General features: G+C 38.7%; 1 protein-coding gene across 1 annotated transcript in view; it reads left to right on the top strand.

The window, feature by feature from the left end:
- LOC124613151 (protein argonaute-2) overlaps positions 1-23,509 on the top strand; it is a 222,587-nt gene that overhangs the window by 61,961 nt on the left and 137,117 nt on the right. Inside the window, exons 4-5 of the mRNA XM_047141779.1 lie at positions 4,517-4,797; positions 4,886-5,017. Coding sequence (XP_046997735.1) covers positions 4,517-4,797; positions 4,886-5,017 — 413 coding nt within the window. The remainder of the gene's footprint in view (positions 1-4,516; positions 4,798-4,885; positions 5,018-23,509) is intronic.

The following is a 23,509-nucleotide window of genomic DNA, read 5'->3' as shown; positions in this document are numbered from 1 at the left end:
CACACGTCCTAGCTTTAAGAACTAAGAGTTCCTTCCTCAGAGAGGAAAGTTTTACAGATTGGGGAAGATTAAAAAGGAGAGACAGATCACTGCCTTAATATATCCCTCCCCCTCCTCCTCCTCCCCCTTCCCCAGGAAGGAATTATTAATTCGGAGAGCTAAGATAGTGTTGTGTGCGGTACTTTTAAGTGTGTGTATCGGCAGTGCTGACAATTCTCCTGTTGGTAAGTACTTGCCAGCAGTTCTTTCTCGTGATTCTATAACATGTCAATAACTTCATTAATGTTGCTTTCTTATAGGATCTGTCAAATATTGATTTATTGTTAAAAAGTAATATAAGAAAGAACTGTCGACTCAGTGTTCCTTACAGTTACTAATGTGCGAGTCTGGATTTAGTAGTACTTAGTGGTTGGTACAGCATTTTATTTTTTGTTTAGAAGTTATGTGTAAAATTAAAAAGTTGAAGTAGTGCTGAGAGCAATATTTACACTATGATCGATGCAGGGGTTGGACAAAAATAGGATAACGCTGTGAGAAATGTGTGTCTGAACATAAACGCAGATGCTAGCCAAGCCTGCACAGTGCATTGCTGTACACATGTTCCATATTTGTAAGTGGCGAGAATAATTGTTTGGCTTGTCATAAGTGCACTGTTGATGGCTAGTGTGTGCCAGCCTTTCTTGAATGGTACCAATGTTACGCGCTTGGAATTTTATTGAAGGTTATTTTGTTCTATGTCGGCTGCTGTGTTGTGGGATTGTGTGCATCCTTCCCGTGTGTAAAACATATAAATAGTAAATATGGCTAACAGACATCACTTGTCAAACGTAGAGATTAAACTTGACTATCTTTCGGATGACACTGGCGATTTTTCTGAAGACAATGATGACTCATGTGAGCTGGAGAGTGAAACTTGTACTACTGGTAGAAACAATGGTAGTGAGTATGAAGAAGCTAATGCACAAGTTTCTATTAGTCAAGTTTGTCGTTCATTTCAATAGCCTGCCCTTTATAATGAACGTTGTCATTTTGATGCGCTCCCTGAATTATCTCTGTTTGAAGAAACGAGTGGAATTCAGGTTCCTGTTGATACATTATCAATGGAACTAGATGGTTTGTAGCAGTTTTTTGATCACAGCACGTTTCTAAAAGTAAAGTCAGGGACAAAAATATATGCTACTTATACTGTTTCTGAACTTTGCCATCAGAACAGAATCAAACAAAAATCTTCATGGAAGAAATGGAGAGCAATGAGGATACATGAAGTATATCAATTTTTTGCAATCATTTTGCATGTGTGTGTTGTGAAGAAACCTGAACTTAGGGATTTTGGTCTGAAGACCCTGTGCTTGCTTCGTCATTTACTTCTCAGCTCTGTGCGTTGGCTGTATGCCGCTGTGTAAGGCGGGTGACCTTGAGCGGGACTTAGCCGCAGAGCGAGGCTGCCGCGCAACACGCGCCCTAGTTTTACTAGACGCGTGTTGCAGAAGAATTCACTTCCGGTTGCGCAACGGCGCTGATAACTGCCGCGCCGAGTTCTTATCAGTAGCAGCATCCGGTACTGAGGCAGCTGCAGGCTCATTCGACCCAAGGCAGCCGCACAAAACACATCGCCATGCCGTACAGGAGGAGAATGTATAGAAGAAGGAGCAGATTGCCAGTGTACAAGACAGTTGATACATTTTCGATTACACCTAATGAAACTGGACAACAGGAGCTACTGCAAGGACCTATTACTTTTGTTGGTTGCAAGATTCAATTTTCTTGTACTACAACAGAAGTAGTTAGTGGCAGATTTTTTGCCATATACAGAATGCTGCATGTGAACAATAATGCACTGTGGATACCACACAGGCCATGACCCTCTGCGTAAAATAAGACCTTTTTGGGACTTTTCACAGAAAGATGCAGAGAAGTCTTTTATGCATCATGAAATCTGACTGTGGATGAAGCAGTTTGTCCTTTTTGTGGAAGAATTGGATTCTGTGTTAATATGAAAGACAAACCAGAGAAATATGGGATAAAACTGTATGTTGTAAGTGATGCTCAAACAGATTACATGTGCAATGCTGAAGTTTATACTGAAGGAAAAGGAAGTGTTGACAATTCTGTCAAATCCCTGTTACTGAGACTATGTTCCTCTTACTTGGAAAAAGGATATTTGGTATACATGGACAGGTTTTGTACAAGTCCTGCAGTCCTTGAAGAACTATGGGAAAGAAATACATTGGGAGTTGGAACTTTGATGAAGTACAGGATAGGTTTGCCTAGAGACCTAATAAATCAAAAAATAAAGAAAGGACAAATGACATTTTGTCGCAAAGGACACCTTTTCTGCTTGAAATGGAAAGACAAATGTGATGAACACATGTTGTCAACATAGCATAAGATGACTACTTCGCATGTCAGTGTAAAATCCATGAGCGGATATGTTGAGGTAGTGAAGCCAGATGTTGTACTAGACTAAAACTTGTCTGAAACAGGTGTTGACAGAGGAGTCAAGCTGATGAGTTACTATCCCTTCCAATGAAAGACTGTAAAATGGGGGAAAAAGATTTTCTTCCATATTTTTATGACGGCAGTTGTGAATGCCAACATTATTCACAATATCAAAATAGTGTGCATTAGCAGATTTTATATGTAAATTAGCGGAGCAGTTGGTTAAAAAAGAAGGAGCGGAACTAAATAAAGACACACATTCAGCATCTGGAGTTGTATGTGCAAATAGACTCACAGCACACCATTTTCCTGAGAAACTGCCACCAACAGAAAAGAAAACAAACCCAGCTAGAAGAGGCAAGGTCTGTTGGGAACAAGGGAAAGCTGCAGGAAAGTTAGTGAGGAAAGAGGCCAGATACTACTATAGACCATTTAACACAGGCCTTTGTGTTCACAAGTGTTTTGAAAGATTTCATAACCGAGTAAAGTTCTCTAATTTGTAAAAATGAGGGGGAAAAAAAAACAAAACATTTCACAATAAAATCACTTGACCTATAAATGAAGCATTTAGTATTTCCTGCTGACAAGTGATTTTAAATCAATTGCCTACCATTCCCTACGACTTATGAATATTTTGTCCACTTTGGGGAAAAATAAAAATGCTGAAAAACAGTATCTTTAGAGTAATACCTACAAATCCCTGTATAATTTATTTGCGCTAAACGTACACATATTCATAAAGAGGAAGGATAGAAGGTTAAGCTGATATTCTGCCTAAAGAGGTATTTATTAAAAAATTGTAAATTTTAGCAAATTTCCTCAGGACCTGGGCATTGACGGGATTGCCGACCCATTAGGCTCCAATGTTACAAGTGTCGGTCATGGTCAGAACAGTGTTCTGTGTAGTCGGAAGTGCATTATGTCATAGCTGAGTGAATTCGAACACGGGCAAATTGTGTGTGCTTCCATAACCAAGCAAGCCTAAGTGTTTGGTGTTTCAAGAGACACGGTATCAAAGATTTATATCATATAAGTAAAAGGCACAAAAACATCAGCCCCTTAAGTCACAACTTGGATGAAAGCATGTATTGAGTGATCACGAGTCATTGAAGAGGATCGTGATGAAAAATAAGAGGACGACAGCTGCAAAAGTTACTACAGAACTGAATGTCGCACTTTCGAACACTGTCAGTACAAAAATAACACAAAGAGAACTCCATAAGCATGAAATTGCAGGACAAGCTGGAATTCTAAAATCACTCATCAGTGATGCAAATGCCTATAACAGGAAAACTTGGTGCTGAAACTGTAAGACCTGGGCTATGGAGCAATGGAAGAAAGTAATTTGGACAGGTGAGTCTTGTTCCATATTGTTTCCCACTTCTGGGAGTTTGTTCCAAGAGTGAAAGATGGCAGGGATTCTGTGATGATTTGGGCTGTCATATTGTGGTATTCCAGGGGCTCCACTGTTACTCTTCAAGTTTGCGTTATTGCCAAGGGTTGTGTGCATATTTTGGCTCATCTGGTCCATTCCAGGGTACAACATGTGTTCCCTAGTGGCGATGCTGCGAACGTGGCCACTATTCAAACAACTTGCATTGTCAAGGACTGGCTTTGCAAGCACGAGGATGAATTATTCCATCTTCCCTGCCACCAGTCACCAAATTCCAATATTAATGAGCCTTTGTGACCTACTTTGGAGACAAGGGTGTGTGATCACTATCCATCTCCATTGTTGTCACCTGAACTAGCTACTATTTTTCAGGAAGAATGTTGTAAGGTTCTCTTGGAAACTATGCGGGGCCTGTATGTATCCATTCCGAGACGGGTCTACACTGTATTAGCAACGGTAATGTGTTGTGTTTTGGCATTTCTAATTTTTGTTCATCCCCTATAATTTGTTCCATAGATCAGAGATTGCTGTGCATCTATCATTGAATACACAATAAGAAATCATTGCTCCATTGCAATGGTGTAGTCAAATACAGTGATCTAAAGTTGCATTTTTCTTGTAGCTGTAATTTTGTAATGATTGGAAAGCTGGCAACTCAACATGTGTTTTTTTTCTGTTTTACAGTGTTTAATTGCCCTAGAAGACCAAATCTTGGCCGGGAAGGAAGACCTATTGTATTGCGAGCAAATCATTTTCAAATTTCGATGCCAAGAGGGTTTGTCCACCATTATGACATTAATATTCAACCAGACAAGTGCCCTAGAAAGGTGAACCGTGAAATAATAGAGACAATGGTGCACGCATACAGCAAAATATTTGGAACACTAAAACCTGTTTTTGATGGTCGAAATAATTTGTACACAAGGGATCCATTACCAATTGGTAATGACAGAGTTGAGTTGGAGGTAGGTTCATTGAGTTGTTAAATGAATGTTGTTTTTTGAATTCCATTGTTTACCTTCAAAGTTTTCATTTTGTTTTTCTTATTTTTAGGTGACTTTGCCAGGTGAAGGCAAAGATCGTGTATTTCGTGTTACAATAAAATGGATTGCTCAAGTGTCATTATTTGCCTTGGAAGAGGCCCTTGAAGGGCGTACAAGACAAATTCCTTATGATGCCATATTGGTATGTTGTGGCATATTAAGAATTAAATATTTTATGTTATTGTGTATTTTATGTTATTTTGTTAGACCATAATGAAATTTATTCCATTAATTTCTAAATTCTCTGTTTTGAGTAACAGACTGAATTGTGTTTTTCCCAATCCCCAATTGTATTTGACTATTTATTCATTACTTGAGCAACTTATACACAGTCCTATCATATTAATTGAGTATCACCTACGTTGTCATCATCGTACAACAACCACTCCGACAGCCGGTGGAAAACACTGCAGTCATTGTTGCAATACAAGAATGGAGCAATATATATGACATCCAAAAGGACATGACAATTGGCTTTCGGTCAAGGGTGGAACCATTTCCGAATGGCTAAATTTGCAAATAGTTTGGAGATGATGGGTGAATGATGGCTGCAGAGACGTGTATGAATGAAAGGTATGCAACTGTTAAACACCTGATGTCTGTATGAACCAAGAGGCTACTAACAGTGTTCAGAAACGTTTCTGCGTGTGGGCCTCTGCAGCAGGTGCCTGATTCAGCAGGCATCCATGCTGACTACTCTTCATTTGCGACGATGGCTGAAATTTGCGTGCCAGTACCGCAACTGGATGCCCACTGAGTGGCGACAGGTGGTCTTTCCAGATGAATCACGTTTTATGCTCCATCGGACAGATGACTGTCTGTGTGTACGGCGTGAAACTTCTGAAAGCAAAATACCCAGCAAAAGTTGTCCGAAGGGTCCAGATTGGAGGAGGGAGCATTCTGGTCTGGGGAATGTTATTTGGCATTACCTGGGTGAACTAATCATTCTGGAAGGCACAGCGGATCAGGTCAAGTATGCATCTAGCCTTGAGGAACACGTCCACCCTATATGCAGTTTTTTTTCTCCTTGGCACAATAACATCTACTTGTAGGACACAGCTCGCATTGTACATGTATGGTTCGAAGAGCACTTAAGGTAAATTTACTCTACTTCCCTGACCACCAAACTCCACATATTTAAGCCTTATTGAGAATGTGTGGGACCACTTTGATTTGGCTGTTTGTGCCATGGTTCCTCAATCGAGAAACCTGTTCCATCTGTCCATGACACTGGAGTCAGCATGGCTCCATACCCATGTCAATACCTTCCAGAACCTATTCAGACTTTTGACATGTGGTCACAATATTGTGATTTCACAATACATTTTGTGTGTGTGTGTGTGTGTGTGTGTGTGTGTGCGTGAGAGCGCGAGCGCACGCGCGCGCTCTCGTCCACTGAAGGAGGCCCTGATTTCAAAATTAAATATCTCGAAAACTAAGATTGAGATATACAAAAAGTATATTTTGTTGTGGAAACTGTAAGAATTCTATACAGAAGTTTTGAAATAGTTCTAAGACCTCTTTGCAATCACATTACAATCTTTTTGAAATGTCCATCACTTGTTGCACGGAGGTGGTACAAATGAACAATGAAATTTACCATCAGATCCTGTAGTGTCTCAAAATGGATGCCACATATATTGCCGGTTTAAGGTAGGATGGTTGCAATAGACAGTGTCTTTCAATGTGTCCCACAAAAAGTAGTCACAGAGAGTCAGATTGGGCACCAGTAAATTTGAAATAAGCCATCACAGTGACTATGTACTTGAGGTATTCATCAAGGAAGCGAAACACCTGTTGAGTGTGATGTGGTCTTTCCCCGTCTTGCATAAACCGCTCGGTGCTTGGTCGATCTTCCAACATTAGGTGTGTGGCGAAAAATTGTTACAAAATTGCAATCTAACTTTCACTAGTGATCGTATCTTGTGTGAAAGAAGGGCCAATAATGCATCTGCTATGTGCAAAAGCCCAAACAGTACCTTTGGGAGAATATAAGTGGTTTCACTTCACTTGAACAGGGATTTTTGGAACCTCAAAATCGCCAGTCTTGTTTATTCACGACTCCATCCAGGTTTAAGAGCTTCATCTGTGTACCAGATGGAGCCAACATCAAATCCTTCATTATCAACCATTGTGAGAATCTGGTTCACAAAGTCAGCCCTTTGCCGCACAGCTCAGACAGGTGTGGCGTAGAGGCTTCAGATTTTTAATTTGTGTTTTGGTATTTTCTGTGTGCTGGAACACTTCAAACCAGCCTCTGCTGTGTTTCCTCAGACAGATTTCCTTGGATTTTGGTGAATAATTGTAGAAACCATTTTTAGGAATAGCTGCAATTTGTCAGGGGCCAACATTCCCTGCTAGATCACCAGCCACACTACCTGTGCATTGGAATTTGGTGAAAAGCGTGTGAATGTTTTTTGCATCAGATCCTTCTGGAACATTAATTCGTGTTTGAAAACTGCATCTTCTTGTTGTAGGACTGTTTTTAAACCTGTGGTATTCCAGTACCAGAAAACATGTTGTTCAATGGAATACACAATTTCAATCTCTTCGTTCGGTATGCTAACCTCCTTTCACTTTTTAGCAATAGAACTGATTGGTCTGAACAGTGGCACGAATGTTGCTCTCATCTATCGATCTTAGTTTTTGAGCTAATTTAATTTTGGTATCAGGGCTCTTGGGCACTGTTATATGTTTCAATAAAAAATAAATTTGTGATTAAAATTTTAACAAATTGAGTAATAGAGACCAGCGCTAGCCAATTATAGCTCTTTCTTGAGTGTCACGCAGAGACTTACAGTGTGTGGCTGACTTCACACCAACAACCCTGCACCAGTTGCTACAATATGCTGGTCATGAAGTTATTTTGTTCATGCTTTAATTTGTCACTTGTCACGTGAGGAATAAGAGTAATGGTCTTTCTGAATGCAGGTCTTCGTATAAGAATAAGAAAAATGCGTACTGGAGTTTCTTTATCTGTGATTAAAATAAAGAAGAAAATGGAAACTTAGTGAATAATTACTTCAAATTCAAATCAAAACTTGTTTCATAAGTCACATATAAATTTTATATATTGACCTTGTCTCAATCAGTGATAGACTTCTGTACTTTAGTGTCTTCAACCGTATTCATCTCTTTCATATTTGCATTCTGTGTTAGCACTCCTCCCACCCCCACCAGTCATGGACCTAGCCATTTTGAGGTGGCTTGCAAGCCTCAACAGTGCAGTTGCATCAGTGAGGGTATCTGTGGAGAGCTCAAACTAAGGTGGTTTGTCAAGAGAAGTAATAGCTTTTTTTAGCATTGCAGGAACAACAATCTCGTTGACTAACTGATCTTGCCTTGCAACTGAAGAATATTGGTACGACGAACAGCTGAAAGCAAGGGGAATCTATAGGCATTATATTTACTGAAAACTTGCAGCTCCACTATACTGGTCTAATGGTGGTGACATCCTCCTTAAGTAAAGTATTATGGAAGTAGTTTGAATCTCCGAGTGAGAGCTAATGAGGACACTTTGTAATCAAGAACAGTAAATCTGGCACTCTGCGGGTTGGAGTGTGGCAGGTTTAGATCCTTTAATTGTGTAGGTGGCTTCGGGAATTTGCAAATGTCAAAGTTAAGTGTGATGGAAGGTGTTGAAATGTAGTAACAGAAAGAAAAGGATTTCGAGCATAGACTAGTGTGGAGAGCTGCAATAAAACAAGTTTCGGACCAAAGACCTCAACAACATGTTACTATTTCTATGTCAGTGCCTGTCTCCATTTAGAATGTACATTTTTACATATAATTTGACTATATTATAAAAAGATAGTTGCTACTCACTGTGTAGATAGGTGCAACAAAAGACCATCAAACAAGTAAGCTTTCAGTCAAGAAAGGCCTTCAAATTATTCCATACTGGATTTTTCATTGTTTGATTTTACATCTAATTTTTTTAAATTCTATTTTTGTCTTTCTTTTTCACCAGATGATTTCAGTAAGTTTAACTCTCAGGTTGAGCTTGTCTGCTGGGGTATTGCTAGTTTATGGGATCTGAATGTAATCTTTTAATCATAAAAAAACAGAAATCCATACTGTCGTTTTGTGACTTTACTCGGGTAATTCTTTCTAACAACTTCGCAGTGACATTCAGGTGTCAGTGTTTTCTGCCAACATTCCTGTTTTGGCTGTTGCTTAAGTATTCCTTACAAATATTTTATCATTTATTACTTTGGATGGGGTTTCACTCTACATATGGCATTTGAAGTAGCAGTATAGGCTAGAAAATAATACTAGCAAAAGCGCTACTGCTGATGATGGTTGTGGTGGTGGTGATAATCATAACTGCAAATATTGTTAAGAGAAATGGTACAAAACTGAGACAATACGCAGTAGTTGTAACTAAACTTTTCCTATCAAACAATGGAAAATCCAGGATGGAATGTAACAATACCAGGGAAGGAAAGTTGCTACTCATCATTTAGCGGAGATGCTGAGTTTCTTTTTGTTGTGCCTATCACAACTCAGCGTCTCCCCTATATCGTGTGTAGCAACTTTCCTTCTCTGGTATTGTAAACTTTTCCTATTTAACACATTATGACACATACCATACGAGTACCAAACTTGGCAGCATTAGTGTCAAAAACAGGGTGAAGAAAAATAATGCAGAATCAATTCCGTTGAAGCAGCTTTAATGTGCTGGTATGGTACTTCACACCATTAGATACCAGTACTATTATTGCTGCAAAAGGAGCTCAATATGGTGCCCATCAGTGCCCAGAAGAGTCTGAAAGTGCAGGATTGCATTCTGCGCAGCAAGACACAGCATGGCCATAGGTATGTTGGCTACTTCTCTTGACATACTGTGCTTCAGATCAGCACATGTGTGAATGTTCCCCTGGTAAACTCTGTCCTTCAGGTATCCCATAACCAGAAATCGCAGGGAGTGAGATCAAGTGATCGTACCAGCCAAGCATTTGGAAACATTGGCTGATAATTCAATCATTTCCAAATGTGTTTCAGAGAAGCAGGTGACTTCAAGAGCGACCTGCCGTGGGGCCCCATCTCGCATGAAAACTGTCGAGTTCAATACGCCTCTCCTGCAGGGCGAGTATGACGTACTGGTGAAGCATATAACAGCAATGCTAGCCAGTCACACTGCACTTCTTTTTTCCTTGAGCATCAACCTGGTCAAAAAAGAATGGGCTAATGATGAACATAGCCGTGAAGCCATACAGAGGAACTTCATGCACGGTGACTGGAGGTGAAGATTCCCACATTCAGTGATTCTGTGTGTTCACTATCCCTGTCAGAGATAAATGAGCTTCATCTGTCCAAAAGTGGAGAGAGAAGTTAATTCGTTGTTGTGCATCCTGAGGTGCAAGCTGCTGTATGATATGGATCTTGTACGGGTACTATTTGAGAATGGTTTGAAGCACCTTCTGTACAGTGGACCAAGGGACGTTCAACTGTCATGACATAGCACGAGCACTGCCTGACTATATGGAATTGCTCGCATCGTTGTTTGCATAATAACAGCAATTTCATCAACCACCTGTGGTGCGACTGATTGTCGGCCTCTTCCTGGAGCGACACCCAGTTCTCCAGTTGATTTGAACTTCCTCACCATGTTCCGCACAGCGTGTTGAGAAAGAGGATCCTTCTGCAGTCCTTTCAGCCGACTATATTCTCGAAGTACGACTGCAGCACTACTGTTGGTTTGATAATAAGGCTTCACCAATAACGCTCCTTTTGTCCAAGCTCACGTTTACACATCAAGTGCATTGTGACTGGTCAGGTATGTGAGACTACGAATAATGATGACTGATCACTGCACATGATGGTCATAGTTGGAACTGGACGGTGGCACTATGATGCATGGAAATCGTGCACCCCATGCTGTGGACATTAATGCTACTGAGTTTGGTACTCGTATGGTAATTAGTTTCTGTGGTATAACGTGTTAAATAGGGATATCATAGCTGATTCTAACAAGTAGAGATTCCCAGTGGTGGTATCAAGTATTTGAAATGATCTATACAGTGATGTAGGTTTGGATCCCAATTATCACACCCTGCAGCCATCCACCCAGATGGGCCCTTGTTTGCGAGTAATGAATGAAATAAATTTGAAATTTTGTGTGATGCTCATTAGCTTTAAAAAAGTTGTTGTGTGTAGACCAGTTGCATAGCATAATGGATAGGTTAGGGCATCACATGCAGAAGGTTGTGGGTGCTCAACATTTTTTTGTTTTTAAATCTTTATCACAATGATTTTAAGCATTATTTTTATTCAGTTAATTGGTTGAAATGTAATTTTTTTTATTTCTGTTTCTTTGTCACATAATTTTATTATTGTATCAACTTATTCATTTGCTCTCCTTTTTCTTTGTATAATTCTTTTTTCACTTGGAAATTTTGTTCATGTGATTTTAATTAATTTTATATATTTTGATTTAATTTCTTTCATTTTATCGCTACATTTTCATCAGTGTTCTTGCATTCATTATTTCTATTCCTTATTTTGCAACAGTCTTTTCTTTCATTCAAATTTTTAACTTTTGTTATTTTGTCCATACTGCAACAGGAATTAGTCTGGTATGTTTGTAAGATGCACAAAAAAAGAAAATAAAACACAGATCTTGTAATGAAAAATACATTTTTGACTCCATTGCACACTCAGTAGAAAGAGATTATTTTGTATTTTTGTTTTTTAATGATAGATCAGCATTTTCCCACATTTAAGTATTATAATATATAGATGAATATAATGTAATTCACATTCAAAAACATTCCCTGTGGAAAAAACAAAGATATAAAGAAAAAATTACAACAAATAAAAAGTCCACATGGTTATTAAAATGATGTGACAGAGGAATGCAGATAAACAGTTGCATTTAAACCAACTAACTTTCAAAATCATTTTGGTAAAGATTTAAAAATAAGTAAAATATGAAGCACCTACCGAGATTCGAACACTCTACCTTCTGCATGTAAATCTTTTACTCTATCTATTGTACTACACAACCAATCCATACATCTGAACATTTTTAAAGCTAAAGAGCATTATGCAAAATTCAGATTTTTATTTTAATTAAAGAAATTCACTGAATAGATGGTTTCAAAAAGTCTATCCCACCACTGAACACCTCTCGTTGTAAGAGAGAATTACAGGTAGACTGCTCCAGCTATGGACTTCAGGAAACACAAAAGATCCAGTGGGAAAGAAGGGCGCTTAGTTAGAATGTGCTATGGAGTAAGTGCAAGACCAAGAGCAGATATTATTGTCATTTTAGGAGATAGGCTATTAGCAGTCATTTGAAGATAGGTATGTGATTCAGTTCTGTAATATTCTGAGGAAGATCGTTCCGAAATGAGGTTCTTGCTTCCTAAAAGGGTTTGGAGAAGCTAGTTGATAGATATGTTGAACGGCTGTTGAAACAGTCATCGTGTATGGAAATAATGCACTTGCCTCAAATGCTGACCGTCATCTTAAGTTAAATCTTCCTGGGTTCCTGTATTTATACTGTTATTGACTCATCGGTGTAAACATGTGGGGTAGCATTGTTTATCTCAACCTCTTCTTTGTTTATTTATGTAATGCATTTGGAAATAGAGTTCAACTGTGTGTCGATGTTCTGTTCCCAGTAACATGTCCACTTTCACCTCATTAGTACAGGCAGGAAAACTTCGTGAAACTGATAATGTGAAAAATAACATGAAATTAGCAATTTTTAGTGATTCCCACAAAACATTCTGAAATTTGTAATTTTTGCCATATGTAATTGCTATAAATCTGAGGATGGTAGTTTACTAATACTTGTAACTGTTAGTTATCAGATGCTAAAATTGCATTTTGACCTCTAATCTCCCCAAAACACCACACAGAATTTGGCACAAAAGAAAAAAAACAAGAACTTTTGGCCCCAAAACCCACAGAATTTGGCAAAGAAGCATTGAATTTGACAAAAAATATTGAACATACTAAAAAACCAACAACAAATTTGGCAAAATAAATAATGCCGCATTTGGCAAAACAAGTAATGCTGCATTTGGCAAAACAAGTAATGCTGCATTTGGCAAAACAAAAGAAGTAAAGACATATTTGGCAAAACAAGTAATGCTGAATTTGGCAAAAGGAATAGACAAAAAATTGCATTGAATGCGGTAAAATATAACAGTGAATGTGGCAAAAATAAAACAAAATCTACCAAAAACAGCAATAAATCTGTCAAAAAATAACACCACATTGGCAAAAAGCAACACTGAATCAGCCTTGCGCCTTCAGTTCCTTTCAGAAATTACAAATACAAAGTAACAAATAATAGCTGGTGGCCAGCTTTGAATTGGTAATCCACAGCACGCAAGTCGGCAGTGCTAATCGCTATGCCACACTGCATGCCCCACAGCATGTGGCATGCTCCCTCTCCTGCAGAAACAGCAACACACTGTTTTAGAAGTTATGAATCATTATTAACATGTGTTTCTTTTTGCAAGAAGAGAGACCACTGATTTTAAGAAATTTTATGCTGCTATATTATTATTATTATTATTATACTTTGTGAGTGGACTAAGAATTTGTTAATTGAGTGAGATTAAGCACAAAATAAAATTCAAGCAGTCATTGGTGATAAAGATGTTATTTGTGGTGAAAGAGTTCACGCTGTTCGGACTAAAAACCGAAGCAGTTAGTAATATTATTTGAAGTAACCACAGTCAAGTCCAAATCTGATAGCCGAGTCATCAGTGAAATACAATAGTTATCACAGAAAGTGTGTTTATTGTGAACACCGATGTGCAGCCAAAATAGAACTGACCTTGACAGAAAATGCAGCTATTTATACAAATATCAAATATGCCACAATTCTGGTATTTATTCAAATATCAAATATTCCAGACAATACAAACCTTACGGACATATTTTAAGAGCCTTCGAGAAATGATAAATACAAAATAACAATTAGTTACTGTTCATATAACTTCAGGGATCCATGCAGCAAGCTGGGACATTGCCAATCGCCGATATTTCAACAGGAGCCCATCCTGCCATTTTCTAGACAAAACTGTGGTTGTCAACGACATTATCTAGCTGCATTCCTGTAAGTTATTTGAACATTGTATATGCTGGGAGAAAGTCAGGTCTCACAGTTAAGTCCTTACCGCCAAGAAATTTTTAAAAAAATTATATTCCAAAAATAATTTTTGGTAATGAAAAGTCCTATAATGAATGACATTACATATACAAATAACGTAGCTTTTAAAGCTCAAAATAATGAGTTATAAAATTTTGAAGATTACCAATAATAAAATTCAGAGTATACTTGTGCACTGGACTTTGACTAAAATATCCTGAAACTTGAAGTCATTTTTTCAGTTAGTGTACTATTAAGTCTATCCGTGTATTTCATAGTGGTTTCCTGTTGACATAAATCTTGAAGGAGGTGGCTGGAGCACAGTGAATGTGTATATCTCGTACCACTGGTGAGCCCTTGTCACGCAGCTGCTGAACTGTCATCAGTTTCAGTCACTAATAAAGTAATATTACATTCCCTTTAACTCTCTGAGCCACTACATTCAGTGTCAAACTCGGATCACTATATCCATCCTTTTTTAAAGCATTGTCTAAAGAGCAATACAAGAGAGAGGCTGAAAGTGTGCACTTTGTTGTCAAGTATCTAAAGTTGCACACAGTAAAGGTAATTCCTAGTGGCAACCATCTCAACCAAAGCAGGACAGCCAGACTACAAATATAGGGCCAGATGCTCTCTAGTGGCTGAACACTTTAACAATCAGCACTGAAATGGATATACTTGGGGTTTCACTTTTTTTCGAAGGTCTGTTCTTAAGTTGCTCAAGTATACTTGGGCTTTTAAGTTTCTGTCAGAATAATAATAGTGAGATAACTCAATGTTTTATGTTAAGTGGGTCACTATTGATGGTCGGGTTTAAAGTGGTGACCCACTGGCAGGCATCAACAGTAACCACTATGCCACACTGCATGCACTGCAGCTTGTGGCATTACTCCCTCTCTGGGAGAAACAGTAACCTCCTGTTTCAGTAGTTCTTATTAGCGCCAACTATAACACCCTGTCAATTTGTCAGTTGTCCTCTGGCAGTGCTACCAGATCCTCGTGTTGTCGTTGTGTTGTTACGTCCTCTTCACTATGATGACCTTCGATGATAGCCCCTTCTGTGGAAGCTTTGTGTTGCAGTCATCTGATTTGACTTCAGTTTTTCTTACCCTGCCATCATTTGTCTGCACCCGTGGAATGTAGTAGGGCTTGATATGGATGACATGGACGATGTCTTTGTTCTGTCATCTTCCTGCTGGAGGGTCATAATCCTTGACTTGGTATGTGATGTCTGACAAACGATGAAGGATATGATACAGTCCCAAGTAACGCTTTGCTAACTTTCCCAAGAGTTCCACTTTCCACACAGGTGTAAAAACCCAAACCCTGTCCCCCAGCCTGTATCTCGCTAGCTGGTTTTTGGCGTTGTAATCTTCTCGGCCTTTCTCACAAGTGACCAGGGTCTGTATGTGAGCTAGCTGCCTTGCTTCCTCACTCCTAGTGTAGTTATCATGCATACTGTCCTGTTGAAACAGGAACAGTGTATTGATTGTGGTTCCAACCTTACAGTTGTGGAGCAAAAACAACGGTGTGAAGCCTATAGGGTCTTGCTACACTGTGTTGTATGTGGATGTCACGACAGACAGTAGTGTATCACAAACCTGCCAACTTTTATGGTTTATCTGTAAAATTTACGGAAATTGCAGCATTTTACAGATGGATGGTGTTGTTTTGTGACTTACCAGACAAAAATTTGGAACATTAATATTCAATAATCACCCCATTTTCGTGCAATTGATTGTTTGCGGGGGTCGAAGGCAAGTCTACGATAGTTGACTCATTCTTTGATGTGATTGGTACTTTTAATTGTGTGATGTTTGTGTTGTCATTGAATTGAATTTAAAGTGGGATGTTTGCTTTGTCATGTTTCAGTTCAGTATTTGACTGCCTTGTGTGTGCATGTTATAATTTTATGTGACATTCAGTGATTCAGGTTGCTTTTGATGTTTCACTACGTATCGAGACATTTGTTCTCAGACACTTTCATATGCTATATTCCTATTGTAGGATTCATGAATAAAGCCAACAAGAAACGGTACTTCCAGACATTTAAAGAATCATTTTCTGTTGATTTTCCATGCATACTAAAATCAAGCATGGAAGAAAAATCTGCCTTTTGCATTGTATGTGGATGTGATACTAATGTTGCACATTGTGGAAGAAATGATTTAAGTAATCATGTGAAGTGCGGTAAACACCCAAGTTATGTTAAATTGATGGAGGATAACAAGACAATCAACACCTTTTTTGCAAAGTCTGGAAACGTTGACAGTGACATAATTAGGGCCAAGTGTCTGTTTACTTCCATTTTAGTGGAACACAGTGTGGCCTTAAGTGCGGCTGATTGTGCGGTCTTTTTTTTTTTTTTTTTTTTTTTTTTTTTTTTTATGATGATGTTTCCGACATCAGAAGTTGCAAAGAAATATAGCTGTGGTCACACGAAATGACAGGCATCGTAAATAAAATGGCAAAAAATGCATCATCTGAATTATCCCATATCTGATTAATTTATCAAGTCCTGTTATGTATGCTCCAAATCAATATCCACCATGCCTGCTGCTGTTTTAACTTGGATGTCTTCTCGATTATTATGTCCATTTACAAATCATTGGCCTATGATGTAAGTAGATGTGATTTATTGAAGTATCCTGTTTAAAGCATGAGTTATTGTGTTTTGTAGCCCAGAAGTATTATTATTTTCATCAAGCCAGGACTTACCGAAAATCGTTAGATTTTTTGTCACGTGAGAGTTTTACTGATAGGCATTTTCAAAGGTTGACAGGTATGGTATCACAATTTCTGTGTCTGACATCAGCTTACATCGAGAGTATATCTGCCAACATTTTACTAAAGCATTCTGTGAGGTCCCCTCCTCCGAATCAACCAACAAACCATACATATTTGGATGGTAGCCAGTTGTCATTCAGTGGATGATGTCGTAACATGAGATTATCATTGATACTAGCCTCATCACATGGTGTGGTCCATGTTTCAAAATGATGTCATCTATAAAGAACTTCGCAATTTTTGAAGCTCTGACAGTCAGTACAGCTTTGGTAACAGCATGGTGTGTAAGGTAGTTACTGCTGACTGTTATCGATTTCCATTTGTTGACTTCAGGAACCTGCCCATGAGGTTGCATGCAGTTCAGTGGAATGGCACTGCTGCATGTGAGATTGATACCAAATGCCTCCATTGTTGGCATTCCATAGAGTATCACACATAGTGTCTTAACAGATCAGTAGAGACCTGGCCGGTGATACCTGAATCTGATTCTGTCTAGAGTTTCATTAATTCAAGGTGACAGATGTAGGAGCGTCTTCAAAATATTTGAGGTTACCTGGCCTTAGATGAGCTGGTACGACAAGCAACCATTTCATCCCTATTTGATCAGTGTTCCTCTTCTAGAATGCTCTGTTTATGTGTTGGAATTGTACTTTGATTAGGTCTTCATGGTGTATACGAACCGGGACAACTGGGAAATCCGGGAAAAACCCGGGAATTTTTTCATCCGGGAGACACCCATACAATTTCGACTGGTGAGAACCAATACTCTAACAAAGGATATTACTGTATCTTGCTACTGCAGAATAATACTGCAGCAATAAAACATGAATGAGAGAAAAAAAAGAAAATAAAACATAAGTTACAAAGGAAATGCGCCATGTACAACAACAAAACACAGTGTTCATACAAGCGTCTGCCAACAGCAAAATGTGTCAAAGGCTTCATGAAGACTATGCAGTGCCTCATAACAACAAATTTCCTCTGATGAGCGTGACGTCACAACTGTTTACGTTAAATTCATTTCAGCATTTGTGAGCGACCTCACGTGCATGCGCAGTTGAATCGTGTATGGGTAGTACCACAGTCTTATGTTGGATTGTGGTAGTACCTACTCTTGCTTCTGGCTACAGAAGTGTGGCTGTTAGCTGTATAAGCAATAGCAGTAAGCGGCCAGATGCTAGTCGGAAAAATTTTACTGGTGCACGCAAGCTGCCAGATTCACGCACATGCAACAGCCCCGGGTGTAGGGGGCAGGGTTCAAACTGGGGTATCTGTCCCAGGCGGCAACTTCAGAGGGGAGGGGGTGGGCGTGCCAAATTCATATGTGTGATGAAAAAACCTTGTTTCTCAAAGCGCCTAGCATCCAGCGCCCGTTTGTCTGTCGATTATTCATATGATTTAGAAACACATCCTGTTGGTTTTTGAACATTTTTTACACAGCAGGTCACCAGCATTGTGAAGCCTAATGCAGGATTGGCTCAGGTGACTGTTAACATAGGGGGGTTATGTAGGGATTTTACTAAAGAGGATCAGGTAGTGATTGTGGGTGGGGTTGGTAATAGTATTGATAGGGATGGTGACCTGGAAAAGATAGCCACTCAGACTGGCAACACGAATGTGCATTTCGTGGAACTGTTTCAGCGTCACGATCGGCCTCATCTTAATACAGCTGTCAAGCGTGAGTCACATTTCAGTGGTGTCGGTGGAGTCTATCAGCAGGACGCGTTTCACTAGACATGGCCTGCACCTCAACAGATGCGGAAAGGGGAAGTTGGCAAAGCTTATAGGTGACAGCATAGGTGGGGGTGGTGGGATCACTAATGGGAAAATTCCTGTACTAGTGGGTGTTAGAGCTGCACCTTTTCTATATTGAAGTCAGCTGATAGGTATTCCTGCTTAAGGGAAGTCTCTCTAACAAAGAAACCACTTTCGACAAAGCTTAGGTATCCGAGTAATGAGGGAATTAGTATATTTCATCAAAATATACAAGGTATTAGAGATAAAGTTAGTGAACTGCTTATAGATGTTGACTCTGAAATTATTGGTATAACTGAACACTTCTTAAATAAGGAGATAATTCAGAGGCTTCCTTTACCAAGCTACGGGTTGGCTGGCAGCTTTTCTAGGAGCTCTTTGCGGTGTGGGGGAGTAGCCATGTATGTGAAGAACGGTATCCCATTTGAGTCAATTGATGTTTCAAAGTACTGCACTGAAAAGGTGTTTGAATGTTGTGCAGGTGTGGTTAAATTTAGTGGAGTTAAACTTCTCACTGTTGTTATTTATAGATCCCCAGACTCCGATTTCACAACATTTTTGCTAAAGCTAGAGGAGGTTCTTGGTTCACTTTATAGGAAATACAAAAAGTTAGTTATATGTGGTGACTTCAGTATTTATTGTAAAAGTGACTGTGCAAGGAAAAGGATGCTGGTAGACCACCTTAATTCATATAATCTTATGCAAACCGTATTCTTTCCAACGAGAATGCAAAGGAACAGTAGAACAACCATAGACAACATTTTTGTTCATTCCTCATTACTAGAAGGGCATTCTGTTAGCAAAAAAGTGAATGGCCTTTCAGATCATGATGCACAAGTTTTAACTCTAAAAAGATTTTTGTGCTGCAACTCATGTTAAATATAGTTATCAACTTTTTAGGAAAGCTGATCCAGTTGCTGTAGAGACCTTTGTAAACCTTATCAAGGAACAAGAGTGGCAAGATGTTTATAGTGCTGATACAGTAGACGATAAATATAATGCTTTCCTCAAGACTTTTCTCGTGCTCTTTGAAAGTTGCTTTCCGTTTGAACGTTCAAAACAGGGTACTAGCACAAACAGGCAGCCTGGGTGGCTGACTAGAGGGATAAGAATATCTTGTAGAACAAAGTGGCAATTATATCAAAATGTTAGAAACAGTCAAAATCTAAATGCAGCAGCCCATTACAAACAGTATTGTAAGGTGCTTAAGAAAGTTATTAGAAAGGCAAAAAGTATGTGGTATGCAGATAGAATAGCTTTTTTAAGTCTCAGGATAAAATTAAAACCAAATGGTCAGTCATAAAGGAAGTGGCTGGTCTGCAGAGACAGGTCGAGGATATAGAATCAGTGCGTAGTGGGAATGTCCGTGTTACTGATAAGTCGCATATATGTACAGTATTTAATAATAACTTTCTGAATGTAGCAGGTGAACTAAATAGTAACCTAGTCCCAACAGGGAATCATATAGTGCTCGTAGAAAAAAGTCTTCAGAGACTGTTACCTGAAATGCTCCTCCATGATACTGACAAGAGGGAGATTGAGTTAATAATTAAATCACTAAAGACCAAGAACTCTCATGGATATGACGGTGTATCTAGCAGAATACTGAAGAATTGTTCTACGTATGTTAGCCCAGTACTTAGCCATATCTGTAACTTTTCTTTTAGGAGTGGTCAGTTTCCTGACCAATTAAAGTTCTCGGTAGTGAAGCCACTTTATATAAATGGAGACAGGGATAATGTTGACAATTATAGACCTATTTCTATGCCATCGGTGTTTGCTAAAGTTATCGAGAAGGTTGTATATACAAGGTTAATGGAGCATTTAAATTCACATAATTTGCTGTCAAATGGACAGTTTGATTTTAGAAATGGTTTAACAACTGAAAATGCTATATTCTCTTTTCTCTGTGAGGTTTTGGACGGATTAAATAAAAGTTTGTGAACGCTAGGTGTTTTCTTTGATTTAACGAAGGCTTTTGACTGTGTTGACCACAAAATATTACTGCAGAAGTTGGACCATTATGGAGTAAGGGGAGTAGCTTACAATTGGTTCGCCTCTTACTTTAAGAACAGAAAGCAGAAGGTAATTCTCCGCAATATTGAAAGTGGTAGTGATGTTCAGTCCCAATGGGGCACTGTTAAGTGGGGCGTTCCCCAAGGGTCGGTGCTGGGGCCACTGCTATTTCTTATATAAATGATATGCTGTCTAGTATTACAGGTGATCCAAAAATATTTCTGTTTGCTGATGACACCAGCTTGGTAGTGAAGGATCTGGTGTGTAATATTAAAACATTATCAAATAATGTAGTTCATGAAATAAGTTCGTGGCTTGTGGAAAATAATTTAATGCTAAATCACAGTAAGACTAAGTTTTTACAGTTTCTAACTCACAATTCTACAAGAACTGATATTTTGGTCAGACAGGATGGGCATATTATAAGCGAGACGGAACAGTTCAAGTTCCTAGGCGTTCGGATAGATAGTAAGCTGTTGTGGAAAGCCCATGTTCAGGATCGTGTTCAGAAACTAAATGCTGCTTTATTTACCATTAGAACAGTATCTGAAATAAGTGACAGTTCAACACGAAAAGTAGTCTACTTTGAATATTTTCATACGCTTATGTCATATGGTATTATTTTTTGGGGTAATTCTTCTGATTCAAAAAGGGTATTTTGGCTCAAAAAGGGCTGTTCGAGCTATATGTGGTGTAAGTTTGAGAACCTCTTGTCGACCCCTATTCAATAGTCTGGGAATTCTGACATTGCCCTCACAGTATATATTTTCTTTAATGTCGTTTGTTGTTTGCAATATTAGCTTATTCCCAAGAGTTAGCAGTTTTCACTCAGTTAATACTAGGCAGAAATCAAATCTGCATGTGGAATGCACTTCCTTGACCCTTGTGCAGAAAGGAGCGCACTATTCTGCTGCATCCATTTTCTATAAGCTACCACAAGAACTCAAAAATCTTAGCAGTAGCCCAAAAGCTTTTAAGTCTAAACTGAAGAGTTTCCTCATGGCTCACTCCTATTCTGTCAAGGAGCTCCTGGAAGAGCTGAAAAATTAAGCAAATTCCAGTGTTACATAGTTGATTTTTTTATTTAAACTTACGAATTGTTGCCTGAATACTTTTCTTGTATTTCATTTTATCTGTTTCTACTATCGTGTTATAATTTCATGTATTGACTCGTTCCATGACCATGGAGACTTCTCCTTAATTTGGTCCCACGGAAGAATAAATAAATAACATTTTGAGTTGATTTCTGAATGAAACATAAGTTGATTTTTGAATGCATGCATAGCGGACATGATATGTCTACCAGGGGAATCCCCATTGTATCTAGAAATAAACTTTCTTGCAGACAAAAGGGGATGGGGCTATACAAGCTGAGTGGAATAAAGCTGAACGGGTGAATGCCAATTTGCTGTTTGTGGTTTACAGGATTTTTGAATGATCAGTGTTGTTATAATTGCTAGCAAAACCGTAGATTCAGACCACCGGAATAGACAAAAACGACTAACAGTGGATTACATATTATCTTCTTGGTGTATCCAAGAAAATAAAATTTTGGTACAAAATTTGTGGTCAGACCGCTACACTAGTAAGGACCAGTTGTACAGTCCCCGGCTAGCAGCCGCTTAAGTTATATTCTGGGAGTAGTGCGGAAAACGCGTTGTACGAATGCCTAACTGGAGAATAAACGCGGGATAACTAGACTGGTGATTGTGGCAGGGTTTGTGAAGTTAACCGGAGAACAAGTTTTGACACTGGCGGAAATAGTTACAAAATTAGTGATGACAAGATTTTTTATTAGAACGAGGAAAAGAGGAGAAGTGAGGACATCAAACAAATTGTGGAAGAATATGAGGGTTCCTAATAGGCATTTGATATTGGTACTTCGTGAATTATATTTTGTCGTGTTATAAAAATGACCATTTGCGCCAAAATGATCTTGTTTATTTGGTGTGTTAAAATTGCTACAATATTAGCCAAGCCTGGGTGACAAAATACACGTAATCAAATTGAGAAACCACACCAGTCTTGGGTATATTTGTATTAACACCTGTTTCATTATTAGACAACGACATTTCGTTTTTTCATGTAGCAAAAAGTTTGATTAACTTTGATGAGGTAATACATCCTTTCCCAGAAAGAAAAGCATGCCATGTAAAGCTGTAGCAAGATTAGAGAGAAAAAACTGCTAGGACTTAAGAACTGAAGAAATGTGTACTGTCTTGCTTGTCTCTTGTCTTTATTGGTTTTATGTATCTTATATTTAATTTTATATCACACGAAACAGTAAGTTATTAGCTGATAGGCAATAAAGAGTGCAAATTTTCTGAAGAGTTCTTGTTTTCCCCATTACAAATAATCCCACTCAGTATTTATTGAGAGGTTTTTTTAAAAAAAAAAAAAAAAAAGATGGGCAGGCTGTCAAACCAGCCGACTGGGAGCGGGACAGGCACCATAGGACCTTTAATTTCCACTGTCTGGAATATAGTTTGATGTCATCCATTACGAAATATTACACGTTTGAATTCCACAGAGTGAAATACACTGAGGTGTGATAGAAGTATGCTGTGTGAAGAGGCGCACACTGAAGACCAAATAACGTCATTCATTTCCTCGAACACAGGTGTTTTATGTATCAGATTTTTCAGAAAGATGTGCAACACAAAATGAACATATTTTTGAAAAGTCTATTTTTTTTAAATTTTTGGTGTACTGGGGGGGGATTAATGCTACTATCTGCTATTGCCCCGGTTCGGAAATATTGTGGATCTGGGGCTGATGCGCAAAGCAGTCTGAATTGTAGTGGGGAAGTGGGTAGTCCCCACGTGACCCGTGTTTACGTTTAGTGATTTTGCTGTTTCCTCCTGGTTTATTTCTCTCATATCAAATGGAAACAAATGAATTTCTGTGGCCGGGAGCTATCATGTGAATTAAAATATATTCAGGTAATTCTGGAAGGCTAAAATA

Source organism: Schistocerca americana, chromosome 1, assembly GCF_021461395.2.
Source record: "Schistocerca americana isolate TAMUIC-IGC-003095 chromosome 1, iqSchAmer2.1, whole genome shotgun sequence".
Classification (NCBI taxonomy): domain Eukaryota; kingdom Metazoa; phylum Arthropoda; class Insecta; order Orthoptera; family Acrididae; genus Schistocerca; species Schistocerca americana.
Note: the sequence above shows the minus strand (reverse complement) of the source record. Positions and strands in the feature narration are given on the sequence as shown.